Source organism: Macrobrachium nipponense, chromosome 42 (assembly GCF_015104395.2).
Source record: "Macrobrachium nipponense isolate FS-2020 chromosome 42, ASM1510439v2, whole genome shotgun sequence".
Lineage (NCBI taxonomy): Eukaryota > Metazoa > Arthropoda > Malacostraca > Decapoda > Palaemonidae > Macrobrachium > Macrobrachium nipponense.
The window spans coordinates 35,224,231-35,250,919 of NC_061103.1; the positions used below are offsets into that span (position 1 = coordinate 35,224,231).

Below are 26,689 nucleotides of genomic sequence, written 5' to 3' on the forward strand. Positions count from 1 at the left end.
TTGTAATGAGGCTCCTGTCATATAGCAATTATGCAAGATACTCTCCAATCTCCAGGCTCATAGAGCAAACTGGGAGCTGATAACAGCTGATTCATTTGTTTCCCAAGCAGGCACAGAGGGAGTCACTCATGCAGGACATGCTACCTCAAATGCACCAGATGGCTAATACCCAACAAAACTGAGGTGGGTAACATGAAAAAGTGTACTTAGGTGCTCCATTATGTCCCTAGGTTGTGACATCAAGCGAGTAGATTATCTCAATTCAGAAGTAGCTATGCCTGTGAGGATGTCAGACCAAACAAATTGACCAGGTAAGGAACATGTATATGCCGCATGAAATGGGTCCATAGAAGACCAGTACCTGAAAATGAGTTCCAAGCCAATTCATATGATGCCGTATATTTGGTGATGCCTGAACTAGTAGTGGGTAAAGGTGAACGGGTATGTGTACTTTCATGTGAACACAACCCTGTGGCAGATGGAGAGCCACGGGCCAGGAAAAGAGTGGAATGATTGCAGGCAAGCACATCATGGTACCAGTGTTTACCAGTCAGACATGTCATGTACTAACCCTTACTTTGTGTGTACTTTCCAGAGACTGAATTTACCCAAGGAGAGGATAGCTCTAAATCAGCAAACTGTGTTTCAAGCAAAACCTGGGTGGAAGAGACAGGAGCAAATTCTTAGATTGTATTTTAGTGTAAAATCACCTAGGACCAACTTTACATGGCAGTCAATGGTAATTTTCTTTGGTTAAGATACTTAAAATACCCATGTCATTTTAATAAAACTTTTCTACAAGTCCATTTCTTTTGCTGAATATTTAAAACTACAATCCCTTTTCGATATAATTTAAAAATCACTGTTACACTGAAATTAATTCTCTCACTATTCTTGAACAAAAATATCACTTCCTATCAGAAGACAATTAGAAAAAAAAAATAGTTAATGTCACATTCACTTTTTTTGGTATAATAATACTGGATTCTGTGCTGTTCACTGTATTGTCAAGGGTAAAACAAAAACCATGCTAACCTATTAGGTCAACTATCTTACAATGATTCTTTAAGGTCTTTTTACTATAAATATTTAAAAGAGGTTGCTAAATAAAATTAATAAAAGAAAATTCATTGGATAAGGTGTAATATAATATTTAAAAAATCTATCTACCAAATTTGGTTTCATTAACATACCAACTTTCTTTGAAAAACAAAAACTATATCCCACCCTGAAGGGAAAAAAAATATAATAATATTACTCTGCACACCAAGATAAAACTACACTAGGAAGGGACTTCTTAAATATTAGAAAATTCCTGCATAAACAAACAAAAATAAAATTATGGAACAAAATACAGTAACTGTACAACAGCCTATGCAGAGATTGAAGTAGTTGCCTATGCACAGACAAAGAAACACAGTATAGGCCTAAGACTGCATAGATCATGGCAGCAGCTTCAGGCGAAGACTACACAAAAGAAAATAGAAATAAACAGTAAAAGCACCTTCCTATCACTACAATACTGTATTATGATTTTGTTCACTGACTTTAAAAAATTATGACGGAGATCTGGTGTCAAATGAAAAGAACTCAAAACAGCATACATACAATTCCATATTTGTGAAAATAATTTCTATTTTTATCACATTTATACAGCTTGGCTTATCATTCAGATAAATAGAACTTGTGTCAGCTGGACATCTCAAAAAACCAGAGTGAAGTCTGAGGAAGCCAGGAAATGGCTAGTAGAAAAAAATTTAGCAACCCCTCTCCCACATCAAACTTAAAAAAGTATCTTGCTGTATAACCATTTCCAAATGGCAGGTACTGTTGTGTCAATAAAATCATATAAAAATATGTTCACAAATTCACCCAGTTTCTTTTCCACTCTTGTTCCATTGGCTCCTCTCAGACATCATATAGACCTGTCAAAGGACTTGAGCAACTGACAAAATGTTAAGCTTTCAGTCATTCCACACTAGTGTCTCTGTGTTTTTTGAGGTGTTGCTATTTGGTATCGCACCAACAGCCAAGTTCCATGTCTGTACTTTCGGTGGCATCGTTATTTGTTGTCGCACCGGCAGCAGAATCTGATTCTGGTAAACTAGACGTAGTAGACGCATCCTCTGAAGGTGCCGAGTTAGGTTCGGCAGAATCTTCGTTGGTTTCCGTGGATGTGGTGTCCGTTAGCTGGGACGAAGCAGATGCCGAGATCTGTGACGTAGTGGGATCTCCCGAGTCTGAGGGAGGAGAGGCCACTGGAGAGGTGACAGAAGCTGCAGAGGTCGATGCCGTTGAAGGTGAAGAACAAGAGGTGACGGAGGTGGAAGATCCAACCCCCGAGGCAGACGACTGACTACTGAAATTATTACTTTGGGTTTGTGAAGTGCTGTCTGCCTCATGACTGTCTTTGCCTGGTTCCTCTTGAGCTGAGGCTCCTTCAGATACATCATCATCAGCCTCATTAGCTGTGTCTAAATCTGCTGCAGCTGCTTCTGAGCTTCCAGCTTTCTCACCCTGCAAAAAAGAAAAAAAGAAAAGAAAATTAAAGAACCAAAATGGATGTGTAACTGAAATAATTCCATTAGAATTTAAGCTTTTAAAATACCAGATTATAACTATCCATTCTATCTAAATACTATATGAATTGTCATTCATTTTTAAAATTTACATGACTGGCACAAAATTTATCACTAGAAGAAAACATCCCCCTAATTTCAAGACTACCTACATCATTGGTACACTACCATCAAGTAGATTAACCATACCACTGAACTAATTAGCTCCCATTGGGCTGGCCCGAAGGATTTTTCTTTATTAATAAAGTTTATATTAAATAAAATTTTTTAAATTTTACAATTGGTTATTTGAAAATTACTGAAACTGAATTGGTTAATTAAAAATGATTGAAACTGAAAATATTTCTTTGATTCGTTCCAAAAGATGTACTAACTGGTAGTGTTACTATGCAGTGCACTAATATGAATTGGATCATGTAGGCTAAACAGCATATGTCCATGGGTCATACGAGAGAAAAATTCTATGACACAAGTAACCCCAATTCCAACAATGGTTTGTTGCTATCAGGCTCATTATGTCATATACTTTAACATATATTAATTAGTATCCAGTAATGGGTTTCAGAAATATTTTATAACCACTAATATCTATATATGCAATTGTCATAATTGTTGCAACTTTGTTTATTCACTTCATTTCCTGTAATGTTTACAAGGGCAAGAATCTAACATATTTCTCCATTTTTAACAACAAATAATTTGTGAAGTGAAAATTTAATTTGTTGGTTGGCATATCTAATGATTTTAATAGCTGATCCTATTGCACAATACTGCTATGAAAACAGAAGCACTATTAGGCAAGAAAAAGTTTTTTATTTTGTTTGGTGATATGGCTGCAAATCCAATATCTGAGAAGATTTGGGCCCATCAGTGTATGTTGCATAATGTGAATCTTTGTATCTTATATGTTATTTATGATGTTCTGGGGTACTACAGAGTTTTTGGATAAATATTTGAACTGTATACAAGTCTGGTACCTAGGCATAATCCAGGGCATAATCCAGGGAGGAGGTACGTAGTTCTATTATTGCAGGAAATTTGATATTTATATTTGTTGGCTTTAATTGGGAAAGGTGAGGAATAATTACTTGTAAATATCTCTCTTTGATCAAACATTTATTCTGTTAGTGAATCACTTGCCTGTATTTTTACTTCACTATGCATTATTTCTATTTGAGAAGTGACAATGGAGAGTTAAGTGGCGGTTCACCAAATTCAAGTTGGGGAAGACTTTAAAGCTCCTTTGCATATTCTGAATCCCTCTTCCCTCTTGAAGAACTGGATCCAGACTTTTCAAAATTGCATCCAAGGCTGAACCGTATTTCTGACTTCCTTTGTCTAGAACAGACAAAAGTTGCTTTGTACAGCAGTATCAAGGCTTGTTTTGTCTGTTCCAAAATTTGTGTGCAATCATTTAATAAAATTTAATGTGCTTTTGTAATGCTATATGGGCTTTACAATTCACGTGTTACAAACATTAAATTAAGCCTAAGAACTTTGCAATCTGACTTAAAGCATGTAATAAATCTTCACTTTTCATTTTTTCCTAAACATTTTTGCCAAATAAAAACTGCTGTGGTATTTTCTGTGGAGAATTGGAAACCTAATGATTAGGCTTGTGTCTATTGTTATTATACAGTTCCACTATTCATGATACATTAAGCATGTAATGTTTCATGAAGTGTAGTATACTGTATAGCAAAATCATCCATGTAAATATTATATTTTATTTCAAATGTAGTTGCCTTCCAAGTATACGAAAAATATATTCAGTGATCATTACATTTACTATAAATTTTGGAGTGTAAGTGGAAAAAATTGTTTTGGGTAATATTTAACTTTTATAAAACTAATAAAAATATGACTAAATCATGTTTTAACCTGACCACTTCTTATTATTTCATGATGAGAAATACATACCGAAAGAAAAATTCTACAAGCAAATAAAAACATCTGTTTCATCACAAATGAATACTGAACCTCTAGAAATACTGCCCTTTTCTGGAAAACACCTGCACTACGAAGTCCTTGGTTGTGGCACAACCATAACGTATATAATAGCACTTGACTAACATGACTTACAAGACTCAATTAAACAAAATAATGACTGATATGATAGCCCAAAAACCTTGGATTAACCTTCAAAATAATAAGATGGACTAATTATCGCTTAAAATAAGCTCAGTAATAATGCCAAGAGGTGCCAATCTGTGCAAAACTGACCTTACAAGAAAAAAAGGTTTTTCACACAACCCATTAACAATATTTATGCCTTCACAATCTGTGAGTACCTTCTGTCTACTAGACAACCAACCCATGGTTGACATTATTTTTATGTTTAACAACAACTAAACCCTATCTCGCATGAAAAACCATAAAATACCCTTATAATTTGGGGCAACTACTACTTCCAAGACATAAACATGTAATAATTTTGAAAAATGCTTTACACAAAACTCAAGGAATGTCCAGATAAACATAAATCTTACATTAGAAAATGCTATGCCCTAAAAAGACAATGATGTTTCACTTACCTTGCAACCTTCCTTTTTCTGTGGATGGGGCTGTGCTTGCTCAGAATTATCCTCAACAGAATCTGGACTTCCTTGATTTGTTCCAGAACCTGATGAATCGGATGACAAACTTACAGAATTGCTTTCATCATTTGACTTTTCTGACTCTGTTGCATTCATGACATCCGACGAGCATGCCTCTGCTGGTACGGGCATTTCATCTTTTAATTCTTTGCTTATAGAATCTTCATCTGGATTTTCTGCCTCCTGCAATGTCATTTCACTGGTTCCTACTTGATGGCCACATAACGTTTCCTCTGTGGTTTTAGTGTCTTCACTTTCAGTGTGACAAGTTGTGGCTTCTGCCTCTCCCGTTTCCATTGCTTCCTCATCCGTCTTTGCACTACTACTGCTGCTGCTACTGGCATTACTCTCCTCATCACTTCCTTCTGCTTCAAGACTCTCTGCTTCTGATATAGACATGTAAGTACTATCCTTGTCTTGCAAGTGTGGCAAGGTGAGCCATAGGACCCCAAAGCTTTTCCAAGGGGCTAACCTTCATCCTTCGCTTTTTCATGAGGGGCTCAACAATCTCTGCCATTGCTTCAATGCTTCTCTCATCTAATGGTATTCCATTGGGCCCGTTCGCTTCAGAACCACTTACATGACTATCGCTGGCATTCAATTCAGCATCGTAGAAGTCTGCAAATTATAAAGTAACTTAACATAACTCAAAACATACACTAACAGTGATGAACTTAAATTTTAAACTCCTAAAAAGAAGTATAAAATGAAGTTTAAAATGTGATTATCTGGAATTTTAATATAAAAATATGAGCATGAAAAATCACAATTAACATCATTATCATTCTCACTCAGTTAAATTAATGTAAAATACTGTGAAAAAAGTTGTTCTAATAAACAAAAGTTACCTTGAACCAGCAAAACCTACGCTGGTACACCTAAGTGGCACCTTATTGCTTTGGTGGACAACTGCAATATAATAATTCCTTTGACTCTACAAACCTGTGTTTAATCAATGGATAGATACTTGTGTTATATTCTATTTATAGTCTTCTGTTCCTCCACATGAGAAACTAAGAAACTAAAAAAACCAAAAACCATATGCTACAGCAACAGCAAATAAAAACTAAAATAATCTTTACAAAACGTGCTACAATACCAATATTAAAAGAGACAGCCTATCCACAATGCTTGCTTCTCATTATATAATTACCAAGACTACAATGCATGATACATACCATTGGCATTATTAACTGAATTTGTGGGCTGTGGCGACGCTATTCTTTTACTTTGATGTGAGGGAGAAGACAACCTGGATGAACCCGAAATTGGAGAAGAGTGTAAACCACCATCCTGAAGGCCATTGACCAAAGTCTGTTGTGGATCTTCACTGCGACGTCTGAAATAATGGAATGAGAAAAATCTGAATAAATCTATACTAATTTCAACTGTAAAAATGAATCGCATTTATTTCCCTGGCCATTGCTACTCTTTCTGCACTCCGATGAAATCCTTTTCCATTAACTTTTAAGGAATTTAAGGAATAAGAGAAACAATAGAATCTGAAGACATAAAGATTAGATGGATCAAAGGGAAGCATCAAATAGCTGATGCATTGATTAAAGCAGGAGTTTTGAAAAATATCAGAAATTATGTAGTAAAGGGTAAAGAATTGGAGTTTAGAGGGGGATTAGGATTAGAAGAGGTTGGAGGGGAGGGAGAAGGAGATGTGTGATTACCTGTCAGTTTTTATAAATTTAATAAACAAGTTTTGGCATAGGAAATCCTATTTTTGGTAGTCCCTGTCGAGTCCTCAAAGGATTTAGCCTCCATGGTGTGCCAGAGTCCCATGGTGATTCAAGACTAATATCAAAGAAATATCTTTTAGCTGGGTATTATGCCATAATGATAAACACTATGACAAGTGATAGAGTATAATGGACTCAAAGACAAGAAGGCATTTTATCTTGTCTTCAGCAAGGATGGACCCAGTTTCCTACATCAAAAACCGTAGAAGTGACTATTGTTTTATACTCTGGCCAGTTAAAAGACCAAGATCCATTACTCTGTTAGTCAATGCAGATGTACTTTACCTAAATCCCATGGTTTTTCGTCAGGGAAGTGAGAGGGTTTTGAGGACTCAACAGCGACTATCAAAAATAGGTTTTTCCTACGTCAAAACCTGATTTTTGATAGCGAAGTCGCTGTTTCGTCCTCAAAGGAGCATTACAAAGAAATTGACAGGTGATGAAAAACTTAAGCTCACAAATTTTTCATCCCAAATATCTCAAAGTTTAAAGATTAAATCATTTCATGTCCAATGTCAAGCCACTAGCTTTAGTGATAAAAGATAACGAAAAACAAATAGGATATACTTTAAGCATAAAGTTCTATGGTAACTTACCTAAGTATGCTGGGTATGGTTGCGACCTTTACGCACCTTCCCCAGCGATAGTCAGCATACACACCCGTTAGGGAGACCGCTGGTTTTCTGTCATAGTGCCTATGGGGTCAGGACTAACCATACCACCTACTGATACACAGTGCATTCAAATTTGTTCCAGTTTATGGCAGTATTGTTTTAAGAATACTGACTTGATGACCACCCAGTACATTCAGAAACTAATTCAAATGATACATTTCTGAAGAAAGCCAATGATGTACTTACTTTCCTAATATCATGGGGGGGTTTTTGGGGGATCTCGGAAATGGTGGAAGGAATGTGGGTTAGCCTTTTTAATGAGGGACTAAAATTATTCTTTAGGCTTGTAGAGAAGGTGGTTTGTTCGTGCTAGGATGTAGGAAAATTGGACCTTCTGAAACATTTGCCGTGATCTCTAGGTAATCCTTAAGTGCTTGAACTGGGCATAATGTTTCGTCTGCTAAATTGAGTTTTCTTATAAGGATAGATGTTTCCTCTTTACAGGATTCCCATTCTTGGCCAGGAATGATGGCCCAGAGGATAGCAATAACTGGTTATCAGCAGTTTGTGCGATATAATCGTCCCCGTCTAAGAGAGCCCAATTCACTAATACATGGTCCTCATAGTAATGCAACCAGGAAGATTGCTTTTTGAAGTATGCACAAAGTGGTTATGTCAGGTCAGAATTGAGAAGTACATAAAAGTTTTGAGCACCTTATTCAGGGACCAAGTAATTGGAAGTCTTTCTGGAGCGGGTCTCTGTACAGAAAATGACCGCAGAAGGGAAGTGACAATTTCTATGTTGAAATCAATCCCAAATCCATAAAACAAGGGTTCTGTTAATGCAGCCTTGTGTGCTATAATTGTTGTAACTGCAAGATATTTGTCTTCAGAGAGGTGTATAAGAAAATTCATTAGTGTTTCTATAGAAATCTCGATTGGGTTCTCATTCTGGATATAATCTAACCATATTCTCCATATGGACTGGTACCATATTCTCCATACGGACTGGTACCATATTCTCCATATGGACTGGTATTGCCAGATAGATGGTGCCCGTAGTTTTTGCACTAGGTACCTAGCAATATTGGGCGAGTAGTTTTCACGGTAGATTATATGTAAAAAGGCAACACGTGAAGGTCTCGGCTTAGAAAGGAGGATGCGTGAACGACTTTCCCTCCTACTTTCTGGGATAGTACAGTGGATGGTAATGGAATTGACCTCTTCGTCTGCTGTTGAAGTAGTAGGAACCAATGCCTGTTTGGCCAATTTGGGGCTATTAGGTAAGCTGTTCCTTCGAAGGTTAGGAGCTTGTTCAATACCTTCGAAATCTGGGACAATGGAGGGAAAAGATAATTATATCATCTTCCAGTTGTTCCAGTCCTGTTGGAAGGCATCTCTCACTATTGCTTGATTGTCTACATTTGGGGACATATATACTGGGAGTTTGTGATTCTTGTATGTGGCAAACAGGTCCACTTCCGGTTGTGAAGTAGGTTGTATATATTTGAAAGGAGTGGTTATCCAATGACCACTCTGTTGAGGCTGTCGTATTCCTTGACAGAGAGTCTGCTATTACATTGAGAGACTCTGTAAGGTGAATTGCAGACAAATGCCACTTCTTTTCCTGTGTCATCCGAAAAATGGCTAACATTACCATACTGAGAGGAGGTGAGCATGATCCCAATTTTTTTATGCAAGACATTGCAGTCGTATTGTCTAGGACCAGCAGAAAGTCTGGTCTGGAGGTTTGAGTTTCTTTAGACAAAAAGACAGCCATCAGCTCTAGGAAACTGATATGACAATTCTTCAGAGTAACCGACCACCTCCCCGCTACCTGACGATCCTCCCAATGTCCTCCCCAACCTGTCAATGAGGCATCTGTGGGTATTGTTACTTTTACAAATGGAGGAGTCAGGGTGACCTGTTTTGCCAGAGATTCCTTCCGTGTCCATGGCCGAAGTATCGCCCCAAGTTTCTGATGCACTTTGTGAGATTTGTCTCACATCCTTTTTCTTGCATGTGACATCCAAAATTTGTTCAAGTTTTCTGAGCTGCAACTTGAGTACTGGATCTGTTATAGATGCAAACTTGTAGCAGAAAGACCCATCACGTGCTCTATGAATTACTATCTGGAAGCAATGGGCTGTGTCAGGAACCTGTTGAGGTTTTTCCTTATTCTGTTCTGAGTTTTGAGGGGAAGATACAAAAGGCCGTGAACCTTATCCCAACACATTCCCAGCCACTGAAAACATCCGCTGGGTGTGATGCGGGATTTTTTCCAATTTATTATAAAGCCTTTTGACTGGAGTCTGTTGACTATTGTTCCTAGGGTTTTCAGGCACTCCTTTTCTTGTGGCTCCCCAGACTAACCAGTCATTCGAAATAAGCTATCACATGTATTCTTTCTTTCCCAAGTTCCCGAACAACTACTGTCGCCAATTTTGTAAAAATTTTCGGGGCAATGTTTAGCCTGAAAGGCATGACCTTGAATCTGTATGTACTTTTTCCTATCCGGAACCCTTGGAAGAGGCGGAAGGAACAGCAACAGGGACGTGCCAATATGCATCTATAAAAACTGTCCAGGTCCCTTTTGAAATGACAGAGCGTACCTGGGTAATGGTTGCTATTCGAAACTTTTGGCAAACAATGTGTTTGTTCAATGTTGACAGGTCGAGGATCACCCTTCGTTCTAAAGAATCCTTTTTGGGAATACTAAAGAAACGTGCCTGGTGACGAATGTAAGAATGTTTCTCTATGGCTCCTTTTAAGAGGGCCTTCTGCATGTAATCTTTCATACAGGGGTCTGGCTTTTGAGGAGTAATGGATCTTGGTCTTTTAACCGACCAGAGCATAAAACAAGATGGCCGATGCACATGCGCAATAGTCACTTCTACAGGTTTTGATGTAGGAAACTGGGTCCAGCCTCACTGAAGGGACAAGGATCAAAATGCCGTCTTGTCTTTGAAGTCCATTATACTCTATCATTTGTCATAGTGTTCATCAATATAGCATAATACCCAGCTAAAAGATATTTCTTTGTTATTAGTCTGATCAACATGGGGCGTTGGCACATACCATGGAGGGTAAATCCTTTGAGGACGAAAACAGCGACTAACGCTATCAAAAATTATTATTTTGGTTTATTTTCATTACATGAGTTAAGGTGAAGTAGCAATGAGGGGTTTTTTATACATTCAAGAAATAGAAAGTACACTGTTAATTGTATTGATTGTTTGTAAGCCAGTCCTCTCATTATGTATAGACTATTCTATGGTTGTTATCATGTATAAAACGTACGGAGGACAGGAGTTAGAAAAATGGTGATGGGAGGGAGTGACAAATTAGTGGTGGTAGCGGAAGGTTGTCAGCACTCTCATTTGCAGTTTGTAAGTCTTTCTTTCCTTTGTTGTGGTCATGAGCAGCCAATATAGTAAGGGTAAGAGGTGGCAAGGCACTAGTACGCATCAGGGTTTCACCTAGGAAGAGCCCAAGCTATGCACCTTGCTTGTCATTAGAAGAGAGCTTTTACTGGCCACCCACCATCCTATGCATACACCTCTCAAACCGAGTAAGAAAGCATACACAAACAGCTAGACTGGGATGGGGCAGTACAGGATGAAGGAGCCAAAAATGTTGGTGGTGTCAAATGAAAGCAAGTGAATGCTTCATGGCCTTCCTAAAACTTCCTACCAAACCTATTCCATGGCCAAAGGGACCAGCATGAACACTCCTTGCAGGGTAATTCAAGAAGGCAAAAACTTCACTAGCAGGAAGCAAAAATGTAGTTGGATCAACCAACATGGAAGACAAAGCAGTTAAAGAATAACCCTCATCATGCACACATTCATTATTCCGTTTTCTTATCCTCCATTGCAAAAACACAAACAGACACCACACCACACAAGAAATATCCCAAAAAGTTTCAACTTTCAGGCAGTCAGAGAGAAGCAAAGAAAGATAAACATCACTGACTGCGGCTGAACAACAAAGCTTGATGATAGCACCTACCACCTGTTAAATAACTTGTTACAAAGTTTCAGTGACCAATTTCAGCTCATACAGAGGTATATCCATACATGAAAATGTAATGGTTTATATTTTTCTTCCATATACATGAAAAGGTAATGGTTTGTATTTTTCTTGAAAATACCACCATTCAAACAATTTGATTAAGCTTATGTGTTCTACAATGTTAAAAGAACACATGAATTTGATACTTCACTTCGTAAAATGTTGAAAACTTTTAGAACTTTAACTTGCAGGTCACAATCTTTATGCAATTCAAATATGACAAGGAATCAAATCAATATCTAATAGAATCAAATCATTAAACAGTCACAAAGATAAAAAAATAAACCAGATTTTTTCAGTAAGCCATGAAAGGTCAATTGCACATACATGCAAAGCAACATGATTAGAATGCAATTTTATTAGCACACTGCTGGCAATAACAGTTATGAGGCAAGTGCTAAATGAACCAAATAAAATGGGAATACATACTGCCTTCCAGGTTCAATGGTTGATACAACTAAGACATTTTTCTCTAAAGCCCCGCAAAAACTTGTCTGTCCTCTTGTAGTGTCTGGTAGGGTCAATCATTATTTCACATAGTCTCTGTATGGTAAAAGGAGCTCTGAAATAGAAAAAAAAATTAATGAATATCAAATACAAGACACATCAAATTAATTAATTCTTCATAACAATTGTACAAAAATATATGTGACATGTCCACTACGCAACACAGACTGATGATCTTTATGTTACGTTCATTACTAGTTTTCAATTATTGTCACAAATTCAGTAAAACATAATGAACTATTTAAACTAGGAATTCTTAACCAGCCCATTCGTTGTATGGTGCTTTTACGTTGCATGGAACCAGTGGTTCGGGAAGAGCCTGTATTAGGCTCAGAGGTCTGGATAAACTAATCCTTTATATGATAATAAACTAGGAATTTGAGGCAATAATTCTATCATATCATAAAATACTGCTCTTATTACTGCAGTGTATTTACTTCCTAGCCAAAACAATCTATGTACTGTACCATCATTTCATAAACTACTTCCAAGTGATCAGGAAAAAATTTAATTTTTCATTATCACTTAAACTAAATTCTACAAGTTGGATTGAACATCAAGTTAACCTCCTATTAATGAATCTATGAATCTTCATTAAGGCTTAAGCCCAAGACGACTTATTTTTCCAAAACTTCGGTTCAACCATACATTGTAACAGTTCAATACATCTACTACTAGAAATGTAGCTTTAGGGTTTTGCAAAATACGAAGGGAAAAAATTATATTGTTATGATACAATAAAGTTTGTTCATACTTACCTGGCAGATATATATATAGCTGTATTCTCCGAAGTCCGACAGAATTTCAAAACTCCCGGCTCACGCAGTGGTCGGCCAGGTGGTAGTACCCATTCCCGCCGCTGGGAGGCGGGCGTAAGGAACCATTCCCATTTTCTGTCAGATTTTTCTAGTGCCACTGTCTCCTGAGGGGAGGTGGGTGGGCACTTTGATTATATATATCTGCCAGGTAAGTATGAACAAACTTTATTGTATCATAACAATATCATTTTGTTCATGAATCTTACCTGCCAGATATATATATAGCTGAATCCCACCTTTGGAGGAAGGGGGAGACAGATTCGATTTTGGGAAACAATTTCATATATATGATTGATATTTTGGTTCCTTAACTGTTAGCATAGCTGACTTCGTGAGTACCGTCACCCAAGTTTGCTTCTGCTTTACTAGAGACTCCAGCTAGGTAGTGACCTGTGAAGCTGTTGAGTTCTAGAGGATCTGTCAACGGGGGCGTGACCACAATGCAACTAGATCCTATATTATAGACCTCTTTGCAATTTCGGTACTGCATTCCTAGAGGTGCCAGCAAGGACGTGACCTGTGTAGCTGGTGCGCTCTAATGAACTGTCACGGGGAGCGTGACCACAATGTGACAGATCAATATAGGTGTTGTTTAGACACCGAATGCTGTTAATGCTTCACTGGAGGTGCCAGCAAGGACGTGACCTATGTTGCTGGTGCAGCTCCAGATGATTTGTCAATGGGGGCGTGACCACACTGTGACAAAAACATTTTACCCTACTATGAGGGCGAAGCAAAAACATTACCACCTGACCTAGCCTATCTGGTTAAACTTCGTAAAACCAAGGCTAATGGAGGGAAGGCCGCCTAAGGCGGCCTACCCAAGACCACAAAAAACTAAACACCTACATAAACATAATAAAAATAAAAAATAAAAAGAAATAAAATTAAAAAGTCCAAACTAACATATTATTTTCTAAAAGATAGGAAGAGTGCTACTCTCTGTCCCCAATATATTGTCTGCTGCGACATATGGGCCCAAAGAGTAGCAGTTCTCGTATGTAATCCTCACCTCCCGAGGTAGTGAGAGGCAAACACTGAAATACTACGCCAAAATGTGGCATTCAAGATGTCATTGAGTGCCATGTTCTTTTGGAAGGCTACCGACGTAGAAATAGCCCTCAGTCCATGCGCATCACCTTCAACACTTTCATATCACTGTCTTGACAGGATGAATGCACTTTCTTGATGGTCGCCCTCAAGAAAAAGCCAAAAGCATTCTTTGACACTGGTAACCTTGGCTTCCTGGACCAAACACCACAAGTTATCAGAAGGACCTCTTAAAACCTTGGTTCCTATCTTTTTCAGACGGAGGGTTGACTTCCCTAGCTATGCTTAGGAGTCTGCTTCGTCTCAAGCCTCAGCGATGAATTTGTGACCTATGGGTAAGAGTTCTTGTGGGTTTGCAGATGGGGTCTTAATCCACTTACTCGGCAAAGCCTAACTGGCATTTGTCAAGGGTGTGCTAATCCACTCATATGACCATATACCTATGCCTATTAGCATAATTAAGGAGCACAACACCGATCCCGATCACCTGATCCTAACACGAGGGTTAGCGCTTAATTTTAAAAAGAGTTAAACTAAAAATTAACTCACTAGTTAAGGATCAGTGTCGGCTCCCTATCCCAGCAACATATCCGCAGACACGAACAACCAAGAGAAAAGGATCTCTTGTAGGTTGAATTGACATCCTTCGTGTAACTGGAGGTCAACACAGAATTGCATCTCCCGTAAGTGACAGCTCATATGTCCTTTATGACATATTGTTATGGAACCAAGAAGAATTCATAAAAGCTCGCACTTCATGCATAGGTTCGAATGGACTGGACATGAGGAACTTCAGAACTACATCCAAGTTCCAAGAACGGCAACTTGGGTTGTTGAACCTTTCATCGTTTCGAAAGATCTCAAGAGATCGTGAAGGTCTCTGTTGTCCGCCAAGTCCAGGCCTCTGTGCCTAAAGACAACTAAAAGCACACTCTTATAACCCTTGATTGTAGAGACTGCAAGTTTTAGATCCCTTCTCAGAAAAGGAAGTCAGCAATCTGGCTCACAGGTCGTGGTGGAGGAAAATGCCGTTCTTCTTGCACCAACTCCTGAAGACTATCCACTTCGATTGTACACTGCGTTGGAAAACGCTCTTCTTGCACTGGCAATAGCTTTCGCCATTGACGTATAAAAGCCTCTCGCTCTGGCCAACTTTTGGATAGTCTGAATGCAGTCAGACTCAGAGCGAAGAGGCTTCTGTGGTACCTCTCGAAGTGGGGCTGTCTGAGTAGATCTGTCCTTACTGGAAGCATCCTCGGGAAGTCTACTGCAAAGGCCATGACCTCTGTGAACCACTCTCTCGCAGGCCAGAACGGGGCGCAACAAAGTCATTCTCGTCCCTTCCGACACCGCAAACTTTCTCATGACTTCCCCTAAGATCTTGAACGGGGAAAGGCGTACAGGTCCATCCCCGTCCAGTCCCAGAGAAGTGTGTCTATCGTCACTGCAGCTGGGTCGAGTACTGGGGAGCAGTACAGTGGAAGCCTCTTCGTTCTGGACGCCGCAAAGATATCCACGAGCGGACGTCCCATAACCCCCACAGCTCTTGGCATACCTCCTGATGCAGAGTCTACTCGGTTGGCAGAAGTTGACCTCGTCTGCTGAGGAGATCTGCCCAGACATTCTCTACTCATGCTACAAACTTCGTAAGGATCATGACGTCCAGTGCCCTTGCCCACAGCAAGATCTCCTTTGCCAGAGCAAAAAAGGGACTGAGACTGTGTTTCCTCCCCCTACTTCTTCAAGTACGCCAGAGCTGTGGTGTTGTCTGAGTTGACTTGGACTATTCGACGAGAGACTTTTTCTTGGAAAAAAACTGGAGAGCTAAAAAGATGGCTACCATTTCCTTTAGGTTTATGTGCCAGGACACCTGTTCCCCTCTCCAGGTGCCTGCCACTTCTTTCCCCTAATGATGCTCCCCATCCCGTGGTGGAAGCGTCGGAGAACAACACTAGGTTGGGGCTCTGAAGCTTGAGAGACACGCCCTCCGACAGCTACACTGGATCTAGCCAACATTTCAAGTGATGTTTTACCTCTCCTGAAATTTCCAAGATCATGTGTAGATTCTTGTTTTCTTTCCAATTGTACTTGAGAAAAAATTGTAACGGTCTGAGGTGCAGTCTCCCCAAGGAAACAAACTTCTCCAGCGAGGAAATGGTTCCCAGTTAGACTCATCCATTCCCTCACCGAGCACGAATCTTTCCTTAGGAAGGGCTAACACTTTGGTTCTAAGCCTTGCTGCTGACGTCCCTGGGACGGAAAAGCTCGAAAAGCCACTGAATCCATCTGAATCCCCAGATACACGATGGATTGGGTTGGGAGGGGATCAGATGTGACTTTTCAAAATTCACCAGTAGTTTCAGGGACTTCACCAACGATTAAGTTGTTTGAAAATCCTTCAGACACCGCGTTTGAGTGGAGGCATGAATGAGCCAGTCGTCCTTCGAAGATAACAATTGCGAAGGAGGAGACTGAGGGGCCGCAGGCTGAAACTATTCTTCAAAAGAGGCTCGAAGCCATCGAACCAAGACCTCTTCATCTTCTCAACTGACACACGTTCGGGAAGATGGTAACCGTGCTCTCTAGACAACCTCTGGAGAGCTGCATGAAATCTAGAGAGCAAGGCAACTGGCGAAAGAGCGGAACGAGGAGAAGGAGAAGGGACTGCCTGGACTCTTGATTGGCAGCCTATCATCCTTCCTCTCGCGATGTGGCTTTGCCTTTCTCACTGCAATCAACAAAACAAGTTGTTGTTGCAAAGACACAATCATCCTTTTCGATGGAGAACATTCCTTCTCAGGCAAAGGCTGATCCTTTGAGAAGACGATGGGCGAGGGGAAGCCCTCCTCCTTCTCACATGGACCGCCAAGGATATATCTTAGGAGCGACCGAAGCGCTCAAAAGCATACTCATCGGAAGACGTCCTCTCCGGTGAAGATCGCAACACAGTAGAAAAGAGAGAGGACGTGAAGCGTCCCCCTCCCTGAGACCATACATCATACATCTTAGCTCTCTTTTACTGCGGAAAGTCTTCCAATTGCCCAGGAGACGACTGCAAAGCAGAAGGAGCTAACGGACGAGAGCGTCCCCCTCCGAGGAACCAAAGACGACGGCCGCCTGTGCGACCTATAGCGTCTTCGTTGTTCTCCTCAGAGGGAGCGAGACCCTCCGAGAGTTCCAACTCCTGCGCGGGGAGGACGTCTCTGAAGACTAAAGTAATCTTTCAAGATTCAAATTCTATGAGATTATGAGCCATGACATCACCTATAGACGAATCTTGACTATGAGAGATGTTCAGAATCATTTCTAGATCATCTATGCTATTCCAGTTTTTCTGCAGGAAAAACTGGAGAGCTGTGAATTTCAGTCTATTCAGGGAAAACAAACTTCTCCAGCGAGGAAATGGTCCCCTGCAATTCATTCATTCCCTCACCGAGCATGTTTCCTTCCCTAATAAGGCTGCGTTTCACTTAAACAGGAGTAATTTGAAGACACTGTAGAAGATTGTTCATTTGCTTCTTCCTAAAAGTCTCCTTCCTGAGATCCATTACTATTCTCTGATTCTCGGCGAATGTCTGAAGAAGCATTACGTTGTGCGTCCATCCAAGCGTCCTGCCGAGCGTCGCGCTCGGCGCTGTCGTATTTGGCAGCGGAAGGAGTCCCTTCATAATCGAGCAAGGGACGTCTCGGCGAGCTAATTGACTGCATCTCTTGCACATCATTCTTGTTTCGAGGGAAATCATGTGTGCTATGCCGCTGTAGACTCGGACAGAATCTGTTACCATGCGGTAAACAGAAACCGAAAAAGGTCTAATACATATATATAGTATATATACATACACACATATACATTTTAACACATAATATTATCTATACATATATATATATAATATTATAGTACATATACAGCATACCATATATATATATATATATACACATACTACATACACATATATATAAATTTATTTATTTATTTATTTATTTATTTATTTATTTATTTTTTTTTTATGAAAAAATTCTCGCAAAGTGAAGATGTTCAGCCATGTATGCTAGAATTCCCCTCAACCCGAGGCTAAGGCCGTGATTGTAGGGTAGAAATACGGTTAGTCCGTCAATCCCGCAGGAGAGAGAGAGACGTAACCATACTGCGCATGGCAGACAATCAGATGGAACTGAGCACTGGCATTACGCATTAGTGACAGCAGACTCAGAGAACGTTCGTCGTTCTCGCACTGCTCTGCCTGAGTTGCCACCTACACCATTCTACGAATGAATAGATTTCCTATCATTATAGAGCAGAAACCAAAATCCATCAAACTGGTATATTTAATCGAAACTGAATTTGCAAAATATAAAAGGCTAACTTGGTATTGTCATAACAATACCTTAAATGTTTAAAAAAAGGGAAACCGGCAACCCCTGAATAGTTGCAGGGAGAACCGATTAAATGTAATCAAGAATAATCGCACTCTCGGTTGTCCTCCGTAGGAGTAACTATGGTATGAGTATATAACTTGAACCATACAACCGTTTGATAGTAATATGACGTAAGGGCAAAAATAATATTACTATGATACAACATCGCTTGTTCACCTTTACCCGACAGATATATATATACATATATCTGACTGGTAAGTTTTTAAATGAACAAACGTAGAGTATTTTAGACACTTGGACAGCTACCTCCCTACTACATTCTGCCTCACCGAGGTAGGGAGAAGCCATCACGCTTGGTAGTGTTTTTTGTCAATGAGAAATTATACGCTTACGCGATAGAATGAACACTCATGGCATTATCACTATACTTCTCTACACTACTAATAACTTTCCAATGCAAACATGATTCCAGGCTACGCAAAGATTTAAGAATCACAGATAGGGTATTACCCTCCAAAGACACTATTGTAGGGCCCGAAGGCATCACAGGTCTTTGGAGGGATAAATTCTACTGGACGGGTAACTTGTGTTACACGCCTGGAAGAAGACTTCCTTACACTATCACGTTCTAGTTTACGTACCTATGATTCATAAGCCTTCCACGCAGAATCAGACATATTTTCACACTCGTTGCAGCGCTCATCAAACATACAAACATGTTTCCTACAATTCGCGCACACAGTATGAGGGTCTACCGAAGTTTTCGGTAGCCTAACCTTGCATTCTTCCACACAACATACTCTGGCCTAGTCGAACTAGATCCAGACATCGTAAGTTTAAGGAAAAATCAAGCCAAAATAAAAACAATCCACAATTAGCGTATGCCTAACCACCGATCATAATCAAATAACCAAAAATCAATCGGGATACTCAAGTGACCAAAAGAGTTCCAAAATCCAATGACGGAGGTGCAGAAAACACTTGTTGTCTGCACCGGGGCCAGAAAATATCTGACAGAAAATGGGAATGGTTCCTTACGCCCGCCTCCCAGGCGGCGGGAATGGTACTACCACTGGCCGAAACCACTGCGTGTGCCGGGAGTTTTGAAATTCTGTCGGACTTCGGAGAATACAGCTATATATATCTGCCAGGTAAGATTCATGAACAAATTCATAATTAATGTTTTCTCAATGATGGGTGACCCATTTCTTCAAAGTAAGATAAAGACAACAAAAAAATGTCAAAAAATACAAGCTACAGACAAAGTCCTTCACGATCTAATACGAACATAAATATTTTCTTTTAATGGAGCTGAATCAACAGAATGAGCAACTTTATTATATCAAAGCAACAAAAAAATCCCTGTATAAGCAAGTGGGAAATCATGTATGTGGGAAAAACTATAAAAGTATAGAAAACTTCTGAAGAATAAAAAAAAAACCTTCTATGGGGCTTAAACACCTAGCAGAAGTTTGTTAGCTCCTGCATTCTACTGGATATTTCTATACAAGTGCTTCCACAGGGCTCAGTAGTCTTACATCAACTGACTCATCTGAAACTTTCCAACAATGACAATCCATTTTATCTGGAGTCATCCTTATTTCATTGGAATAATTTCACAAAAAATATATTTCTCTTGATTCACAAAACTAAGAATTTTCCATCAAGTTAAGTACGTATATGTACCTAATGGTATTTTTTTACATAAAAAAAATGTACAGAATAGAACAAGCAGGAAGTAACAGTGAATGGTAAAACAGAAAGAATTAGTCACAGTATCAATACTACATACCCTGAAAAAGTATCAAAATGGTGAAGGATCTTCTCCCTCGTAGGAACATAAGAAAATGCTGGTACATTTCCACATTCTCCAACATCTTCACCCCCACAATTTTCATAAAAGTCATTCATAACCTGAAAGCAAGTACTTTTTGTTAGGGACACAAATAACATGGAAACGGAAATAAAGGAAATTAACTGTAAAAATCCACGCCAAAAAGCATAAAGTTAAGTAGGTCAATTTCAATCATTTAGTTAAAAAAAAAAAAGGGTAAATATAACATTATGTCCCTTGGAAAAGGATTGGGCTAGCTAGATTTCTTAGGAGTACCAACAATCTCTTGCATAAGTAACATGAAGTTACTATAAGTATTCTATTATTTTGTGCTAAAAATGGTTATTTAACCCTTCTCAGAAGTCTAACTAAAATATTCTGCTACAATTAGCACTGAAAATGATGGAATATGCAACCTTAAAAGGAATATTTCCTGTAAAAATTTAATGTATCAAGTATAAACTTTTCTTTTAACTATGCAATTAACAGATTACGCTGTGTATAAACACATGCATAAAAAAAAAGACTGCAATGATATACAGTAATTGGTTCTTTTACAGCTGATAAAAAGCATGCTGGGTCTATTTTACCAATATAAAAACTAAATGCATGAAAAAAATGTAAGTATTGCTTAAATTATAGCAGTCAGCAACTAATTCATCCATAAAATACATAAACACTGCACATAAACATACTTACAGTTGCTAACATAAATCTCATGAAATACCGGATTCTATGCCAGGGGAACAAAGGATCTCCAGTTTTGGCCACATGCTGAATATATTCTTCTAATATCTTCGATGTTCCATTGCCACCCTTCTTTTCAAATCCTGAAAAGGAATAAAATATAATTTTTCTAGTATACTGAATAAATAATCTGCTTAAAATCTAAATAAGCTTGAACATGTGGCTTAGCTATGAAAAAATTTAAATTATGAAGATAATTTCCATTTTCCCTACAAATACTAAGTTTTATTAAGCAGTAAAAAGGTGCAGTAGTTTTACTGTCATCTAATTGTGGCGGGTGATTTGCAAGGTACAGCATTGCCTTTTCCAAAAATGCAATATTCCCTTGTTGGTCACCCGAAACTATGCAGGATTACTGTGGTAAGGTTATGATAAACCATTCCTACAAGAACACAAACCATATTCTTTTTATTTAAACATAACAACATTATAAATTAATTTGTATATTTCCAAAGGTATACAAACATGAGTCTTTATTATACAAGAGTTTCCTTCCACACACACTAAAGACAGTCATTGAACTTTTTAATAAAGCACAGTACTTAGCTATTATCAACCACTTTCTCCTTCAAACTTAAAGACAAAGCAGGGTGACTGAGGTGCTCTTTGATAAAAGGTTTTGGTTTATATATATACATATATGAAAAATATAAGTTACTCTAATTTGTTTTTCGTTCTTAAGAAAAAAGTACTAACATCATTTTTCATATACCTAGGAGGCTCCCTCATTTGGCGGTTGGTCAATATCTTCAACAGACTGGTCATTACATGAATTCCCAAATTCCATACCCAAACTGCAGAAGGATGGATGACTCCTGTTACTTCATATTCAGTCTTGCGAGGGACGCCAGAGCAGTAAGGATGTGAACTTGAGTTAGCAAGTAGAGCCTCACTCAAGTAATATCCCAATAAAAATATACTATTTGGAAGACAGATATATCTGGCTAAAAAACATGGGAGGGCAACACATCTTACAGACAGCCTTAGTTACTGCTCCACTGAGGGAGAAAAAAGGTATGGACAGACCAGTCACTCTACATTCATAACCCAGTCTTATGCTAAAAATCTTGACAAGATCATTTGAGCAGCCACCTCAAGTCCCAAAGACGCTCTAGATCAGATTACATTGGAGGTCCAGGAAGGATAAACACAATCATATACACACACACACGCACCTAATAGGTAGGACCTGGTACCTTAGATAAGGTTTGGGTGCATCCTTTAAATTTACCTTTATCACTTACAAGAATCAAGGCTGGGTTAGGTGCAACGCAATGCTCTAGTGGTGGCAAAGTCTCTTGGTCAGGCAGAACTGACTGACTTAGGTTAGCTTAGGTTATGGAAGATAATCATTATGATTATGAACATATATAAACCTAATCATTACTGATTATGAACATATATAAACCTAATCAATCATTACTGATTATGAACATATATAAACCTAATCATTACTGACTATGAACATATATAAACCTAATCATTACTGACTATGAACATATATAAACCTAATCATTACTGATTATGAACATATATAAACCTAATCTATCATTACTGACTATGAACATATATAAACCTAATCATTACTGATTACGTACATAGTATAGTATATAAACCATGTGTTTTCCATACTGATTATACTTTAAGCATTTAGGCCATACCTGTTTGTGCAATTCAGTCATTTTTTGGTTTCCACTACCACAACAGAACCTAGTTCCCGGTGGGACCCCCCTCATATAATATTTAGGAAGCACAGGAAATAAAATCAAATGGTTTGAACCAACAACAAAGGTTAGACAGGGATATAACATGATATAGCTATATACTGCCTCTACGCTGATGGAATGTGAGAATCAGCATGAAATTGACAATTAGACTAGCCTAAGAAAAACCTGTGAAAGGTATCCACTTCCTGGGTGGCCTAACTACAGTGGGCAGATAAATGGTACTTATCTGCGGCAGCCTAGACTATGGCAGTTGCAGTTCTTCTATGCAGTTTTACCTGCTGAACAAGAATTTTAAGTAATATTTATTCGGACGACTGTAATTAACCACCCAGGGGCCAGTACTAAACACGGCGAAATACATTGGACGGCCCCCAATAATCCCTAGTGGATGTCGTATCTGCGATTAGTACGTTCCTTGCAGTCCATACGGACTGCTTCTGTAGAAATACCCTACAGTGCTTAGCATACCAGCCTATCCTAACGTAACCTAACTCGTTAATTACAACACTGCAGTGCACCCTTTTGCATATGCTTACTGCCACGAAATGACCTGTTTGACTTACTATAAGGCAGATGTCCCCATTACATTAATATTAAAATATTCGTAATTCTAGAAGAAAAAAGAAAAAATTGGGTAAATGACTGATCGACATAGCGGCCACTGATCCCAGAATGTGGCCACCTTCCCAAAAAAGTACTTGAATTCGCTGCCATGAGCATCAGTCAAGAATTGTGGCCTATCCGGGCAGCATGCCGAAACCTCTAAACTGCATAGGAAAACAGCAACTGCCATAGTCTGGGCCGCCGTGGACTACCTAAGTAGGTACCCTCATCTTACCGAAAAAAATAGTTTCCCTTTAACATAGCTAGGATAAATAAAACGAATGGATATAGGTACGGCAAGCCGTTATCCCTGATTTGCGATGGATATTGGTACGGCAGTGTATTGCGCATGCGCGAACCCTTGTTTACCGACTGAGGGGCATATCAGTGACAGCAAGAAAATGAAGGCAAAACATGTTTTCAGGTTTCAACAAGCTGAAAAAGACAATAGACGTCTATGAGGAGGCAAAGTTCCAGAAAATGGTATATCCGCAGGTTACGAACGATCGAATCGGCCCTGAAAAGAGCTCCGAAGAGAAGATCTCAAAGATTTGAAGCTTAGCTAGTAAGGTAGTGCAGCAGTCAGTAGCTGCGTCCAATATGGGAACATGCTGTTAAAAATGGATCTGATTTGGATGATTGCTTAAGATTGATTAGGCCGTTTACCAGAGGATTGACTTTAGTAGTTTTCCCTACTACCATGAATACAGCAGAGCACGGTTTCTGTGTACTTCAAGACCTCTGAATCTCCTCTTCGGAGCTCTTTTCGGGGCCGATTCGATCGTTCATGACCTACGGATATACAAATTTTCTGGAAAGTTTGACTCTTCGTAGACATCTATTGCTTTTTCTTTCAGCTTGTTGAAACCTGAAAACATCTGTTTTTCGGCTAAAACCGATGTCTTATTACACGGTTCAGAGAGATTAAAAGAAGATATGAAGTACACAGATAGATTAGTTTAGTTTTATTTTTTTTCATGTATATAGTCAAAAATGTAAGTATATTTAAGTATTATTGTGATTTTTCATATTTTCCTTTACTGTCAAAATGTTTTGGTACTTTGGTGATAACAGTATGTTGCTTCACTTTGACATTTCGAATTGAACATGTTCAGCGAAACAATTCAGTTCGACTATTATTACAAATGTCACTTACCTTCTAGTGCTGTACCTATAGCTCTTAGTAACTGCACGGTAACTGTTGCATGATTAGCTAACTACCATATCTGCAGAAAGTCAATAACACAATACGGCACCACTCACAGAATCTGACGTACCCCTACTATACACAATGTTATTTGTACGGCAGGAAGTCTGAAATTGACGCATGCGCAATTCACTGCCGTACCAATATCTATCGCAGTCAGGGATACGGCTGCCGTACCTATATCCTGTGCCTAAATAAAAATAGCTCAAGCTAAAGGTGACCTTAACTCGATCACTGGTAAAACCGTTTTCAGTCTCAGAAATTAGGATAATTAGGTAACAAACGTAAGTTAACCCAGGGAAGAATTTTGAATTCCCCGCCCCCTTCCTTTCTAGGTAGGTAGGTAGTACACCGAAGGCTGGCCTACTCTGGCTGTCGGCAGGAAGTGTCGGCTCGCCGACCTTTTAAACTCCTTCATTAGTCATACCAGTCCCTCCGCTCGCCACCATTACCATGAGCACAAATACGCCTGAAATATATTCAAATAACATAGCAAGAGCCAGACTCGTAGGGACCAGACTCTCATTCCAGGACCTTGATCAGCTGGTGCTTCTTGGGTCGACTGGGCTTCATTTGCCTTAACTGGGGCCAAAGCTCTCTTAATTTCCCTCTTCCGGATCTCTAGATCGCCATCTCCCTACATAAAACAAGTCCTCGGCTTTTAACTTACTCTCTAGTTCCTCTAGAAGAGTCTCAAGGTTGTCCATAATCAAGTGTCAGCGATGAGATGGTCACAGCAGAAGGGTCCATCAACACTTGGCACTGTCGTTCGTGCAACTGAAAACAAACAACATGGCGAAGCTCTTGTGGATTACGAGCGTACATATTTTTCGCCGATAAAACTGTCGCTATTTTTTGCATGGAGTTATCATAACACTTACATCTTCTGATGATTCATTACATATCTTTTAATTCTTTTGCATTTACTGATATATAATAAAGATCAGTTAGAGCCTATATTTTACTTCAGTATAGGGTACAAGCCTAACAATTTTCTTGACGTACGGGTGCAAGGGAAAAAACATGTTACAGGATCGTGCATGATACAAACGATGGCGAAAAAACTTCATCACCAAGAGCTCGTGCCAGCATAAATTAGAACGAATAATCGTGGAAAGTTACTAACGCTTGCAGAAGAAAACTGTTTTATGTATAATAGAAACCTAAAACTAAATGATGGTTTATTAACAAGCAGACAAGATTTAATGATAACTATTGAAGTCATTGCTAGATAATTCTAATCATATCTTAATAGATAAACCATGATGGATGATGTCAAGAGGTGAAATATTATAATTTAATTTTGCAATTCCATAATGAATAATTCATTGTTCTGTAACATGCGTACCTAGATGACAGCTTGTCGAGAACAGGAAGAAGATTGTGAAAGATGCTTGGTGTGGAGGGTTGAACAACTGATTAAGTGGCGAAGCGCAACACAGACAAAGATGTGTAGTATGTAATCTTGTGGACTGCTTAAATATTCAATATAGCTAGCGCATTATTATCAGAATTCGTTGGTGGAAATCTGCAGTATAAGAATGAAGCGCAGTGTGGACTGACGTACATTTACTGTCGATGCAGCGCTAGGTAGAAACGAAAGGACGTTGTGGATAAATTTTTTTTAAATATATATATATAAAGGCAATATATATACGATTATAAATTTAAGCACCGAGAGCCAAATTACAGTCCGGAATAATTTTTTTTTGCTACTTTCCTTCCCCACCCACATAAACTCAATTTTATATTAGTTTGATTTTAATTACTCGGTTCTTTAACACTAATGAGAAAATTATTGAGTCTCCCTCATTTGTATTCTCAAAGTTGATTAACGGAAAATGAAACTGGGTCTCATCTGCAGATAGCTTGAACCTAACTTATCCAATGTCTGCTGTAAATTTGACCATTCAGTCTCTCTCTCTCTCTCTCTCTCTCTCTCTCTCTCTCTCTCACACACACACACACACACACACACACACACACACACACACACACATATATATATATATATATATATATATATATATATATATATATATATATATATATATATATAAAGTAGTATTGACCTAACATGCTTGATTACTCTTCTTCTTAATGTTTTCTGTCATGTCAGTAGTCTTCAAAATAATCAAAGGCTTCAGCTATAGTCCCCAGAGATTGTAAATAATTCAGAAGTAGTTCACACACAATTGCATCAGAAG

The 26,689-nt window shown here is 38.8% G+C and overlaps 1 protein-coding gene and 1 pseudogene across 1 annotated transcript; one reads left to right on the forward strand and one right to left on the reverse strand.

Annotated features, from left to right (window-relative positions):
* LOC135213432 (sodium-dependent nutrient amino acid transporter 1-like) overlaps nt 1-26,689 on the forward strand; it is an 82,941-nt pseudogene that overhangs the window by 38,429 nt on the left and 17,823 nt on the right.
* Nucleotides 982-25,274, reverse strand: LOC135213096 (serine/threonine-protein phosphatase 4 regulatory subunit 2-like). The gene is given in 9 exon segments (XM_064246969.1): nt 982-2,517; nt 5,114-5,602; nt 5,604-5,794; nt 6,355-6,515; nt 12,042-12,088; nt 12,090-12,174; nt 20,157-20,278; nt 20,898-21,028; nt 25,153-25,274. Coding segments are annotated over 9 exon segments (1,773 nt in total). The 5' UTR covers nt 25,190-25,274; the 3' UTR covers nt 982-2,007.